The sequence below is a fragment of the Mesoplodon bidens genome, assembly GCF_964165515.1.
Source record: "Mesoplodon bidens genome assembly, chromosome: 11".
NCBI lineage: Eukaryota > Metazoa > Chordata > Mammalia > Artiodactyla > Ziphiidae > Mesoplodon > Mesoplodon bidens.
The window spans coordinates 42,531,358-42,534,752 of NC_138167.1; the positions used below are offsets into that span (position 1 = coordinate 42,531,358).

At 47.6% G+C, this 3,395-nt stretch overlaps 1 protein-coding gene across 1 annotated transcript; it reads right to left on the bottom strand.

Annotated features, from left to right (window-relative positions):
* Window positions 1-564: 564 nt before the first annotated feature.
* Window positions 565-2,876, bottom strand: RPS26 (ribosomal protein S26). The gene is made up of 4 exons (XM_081249309.1): window positions 2,633-2,876; window positions 2,192-2,369; window positions 1,012-1,142; window positions 565-675 (listed from the first exon to the last, which is right to left on the bottom strand). The coding sequence occupies exons 1-4, from the start codon at window positions 2,633-2,635 to the stop codon at window positions 640-642; spliced, it is 348 nt and encodes a 115-aa protein (XP_081105435.1). The 5' UTR covers window positions 2,636-2,876; the 3' UTR covers window positions 565-639.
* Window positions 2,877-3,395: the final 519 nt, after the last annotated feature.

Sequence of the window (3,395 nt, forward strand, 5' to 3'; positions counted from 1 at the left end):
CCTCGTGTCCTGTACATTTTCACCCCATAGAGCAATGTACCATAGAAAGATGCAGGCTGGGTGAGAACTGGCTTACCAGCAGACCACAGTAGACAGGTGAATTTTACGAAGTTAAGGATCTGAATACAGACGCTTTAAGCTACCTAAGTCTGAATACAGACCCCTTAAGCTATCCAAGTCATGCGCTTCCTAGTAAATAAAGTCTTCTGTCCTCCACCAGGGGTATGCACACCTTAGTCTAAATCACTTCCTGATGTGCTCCTCATTCAATAACACTCCTTACCCTGCTAGTTCCTCCCTGTTTTAAAGACCCCAGCTTAAGCCACTTGCCAGGCTGAATTAATCTAACATTCACAGATGCCTTAACTCCTCTCCCCCACCCCACAGCTATGCAAATTGGGGAGGCCAAAGGCAGAAATACAAAAGGTTTAACTCACCTGGATAGGCTTTCTCACCCCATGAAAATACCATGTGGCACTCCACAACTGAATACTTGGTAAAAGTTATTACAGTTCTATGATATACACCTTCCCCCATTCCACCTGACAATACATACTCAACATGCCATATAAAGTATAATTTCCACTTTATTGTCTTTCCAGGGAACAGTATTTCTTTAGTCTTTAAGGACTTAGTTCCTTACATGGGCTTTGGTGGAGGTCGTGGGGCAGCACCCTGGAAGATAAAGAAATGAAAGAATTTTTAAAAACCACGCACGGAAGAGTCCCCCCCCCCCGCAAAGAACTTGACCACTACCCTCCCATCACTAACAATGTATCTGGGCCATAAAAGTATGAATAACTGTGGAACAAGATTACATTACTCAACCTGTAACAAATTCTTACAACTATTCTTTAAAAGTGTCTCTAAACAAATGTTTAGGTGTGGGTCTTTACAGACTTAGTTGATCCCACCCATAGGCAGAAATCTTAATTTGATATTCCTTGGGTCCTTCCTTATCTTTTGTCCATTACCCCTCTGGCTTCCACATCTCCTCTTCAAGATACTCACAGCAGGTCTAAATCGGGGTGGAGGTGTTCGGTCCTTCCGGGCTTCCCGAGAACGATTCCTGACTACCTTGCTGTGAATGGCACAACTCACGCAGTAATGCAGTTTCACATACAGCTTGGGAAGCACATAGGCTAAGAAACAGAAAATCAGAGGTGTGATATTAGGTATGGTACCACATTGCACTGTTCTTTCTTGTTCATTCTATCAGTCAAAAGTAAACTGGGCTTCCCTGGTGGCGCAGTGGTTGAGAGTCCGCCTGCCGATGCAGGGGACACGGGTTCGAGCCCTGGTCCAGAAGATCCTGCATGCCGCGGAGCAACTAGGCCCGTGCGCCACAACTGCTGAGCCTGCGCTCCGCAACAAGAGGAGCCACCGCTATGAGAGGCCGGCTCGCCGCAACTAGAGAAGGCGGCGCACAGCAACAAAGACCCAACGCAGCCAAAAAAATTTTTTTTTAAAGTAAACTCCTTAAATGTCTGTCAGGCATATCTACAAGATTTCACCCCCAAAGCCAAGTGTTCAGTTTCTGGTATCTAAATACATATATAACACAGTTCCACAAATGAATATTCCCTTACTGAGCGTCCCTGTCACCATAGGGACTAAATCCACACCACAGATGTCACCAAAAATCCAGTTCCTTCACCAACTGCATCAACCCTAATGCCTCCTCCTGTTGCCTAAAAAAGTTAATTCGTCTTAAGAAAAAGAAACGATCAAAACGACATCATATTGCTCCAAAGATCACCCTTATCGACCAAACTGGACTGCTTCGACTCTTAAAAGTCTTCAAAAGACTCCTTACTACAACTACTCAAATGTTTGCCAACAATTCAAGAGTTGTTACATTTACGTTTTCAGCTAGTGCTCCCGAAGTTTTGATACAGTATAAGCACTATAAGTACTTTTGGAATCTCATCCCCTACACAGGCAGTCACAAAATAAGGCTCAAAGACTGTGCAGTACCACAAAAAGTGCCCCTCTGTCCAGAGAAGGCTCAAAACGGCAAACAACATAGCAAAAATATCATTCTCTTCTACCGACAACAATCCTAAAGGTGCAAGAAAACTGTTGGAGACGCTCCAATGAACAAAGCCTGCGGATGGGGGGGGGGAGGCGGCAGGAAGTGATTTTAGGTATTAGGATACTTGCACAGTTTGCGCGCCAGGAGCTCACTCACCATCGAAAACACTCGCTTCGGAAATGTCCCTGACGGCTGCGGCCTCTACAATGTTCCGAATGACGAACTTCTTAATGGCCTTATCCTTGGGCACGCAACGGGCACAGTTGGTACAGCGAATAGGCTGCACGTGGCCGCGGCCCTTTTTGGCACGACCATTGTTCCTTCTTTTCTTGGTCTGCGTGAAAATGAAAACCCCATTAGGAAGAAGGAGCAACTTACCCAGCCTATCCCCCTTCCAGCCACATTCCGCGCCGGCAACCCCCAGAAAAGTGCCACTCAGATATCCAGTCCCTCCACAAATCCCTCCAAGCCTGGAACAAACATACGCTCTTTCCACTCCTCCACCGTGGCCCAGGTTTTCAAACCCCCACAATCCCAAAATCTACTCCCCTCAAGCCTCCACCCGGCCCCGCACATTCACCACGAAATAGAACTCACCATCTTGGAAGCGAGGAAGCGAAAAAGGATCCGGCTCTCGGGCCGACTCTCCTATATAGCGCGAGATCCCTACGCTCACGCCGGGAGATTCCTCCTAGACGTCTGCTGGAAGCACGCCAAGAACGGAAATCCACTTTACTCAAATTTTCTTTATTATTCAGTGTTTCCGCTGAAATTTAGGGCAGGAAGGTGTTTCTCGAGTTTCTTTTTCCGTGGCACATGGTGACGGTGGGACTATTTAACCAGCTGGCGGAAGAAAATTAGAGTTATCTGTTTCCCAGCGACCCTTGCGCCGCCCTACCCCGGAAGTAATTCTGGGCGGCTATAGTTAGCCTTTTTTGCGATGCTGGGCGAGGAAGTTCCCCAGCGCAGGGCCGCAAGTCGCCTTCCCAGTTAGAGGCCGGAGGGCAAGAGATGCATGGTGGGAGTTGTAGTGCGAGGTTGGCAGGCCCCGGGCCCCAAGCACTGAGGCCGGAGGCGACACTATGCCACCGGAGGACGCTCTCGGCTCGTTTCTCTGACAGTCCTGTTACTTGGTGCTAGATTGAGAAATGGAAGAAGGCGGGGGTGGGATGGGGGTAGAATAAAGCATTCTGTTAATTCCTCCTTTCAGTATGGAGAAAACCTCACAATGAGGAGACATGGACAAGTGCGTTGGTGCTAGGGTTGTTCCTCGTTCGCTTTTTTATTCCTGGATCCCGCTAGCTGAATGCTAGGCGCTGTAGTAAGCATTGTATAAATATTAACTCATTTAACCCTCAAC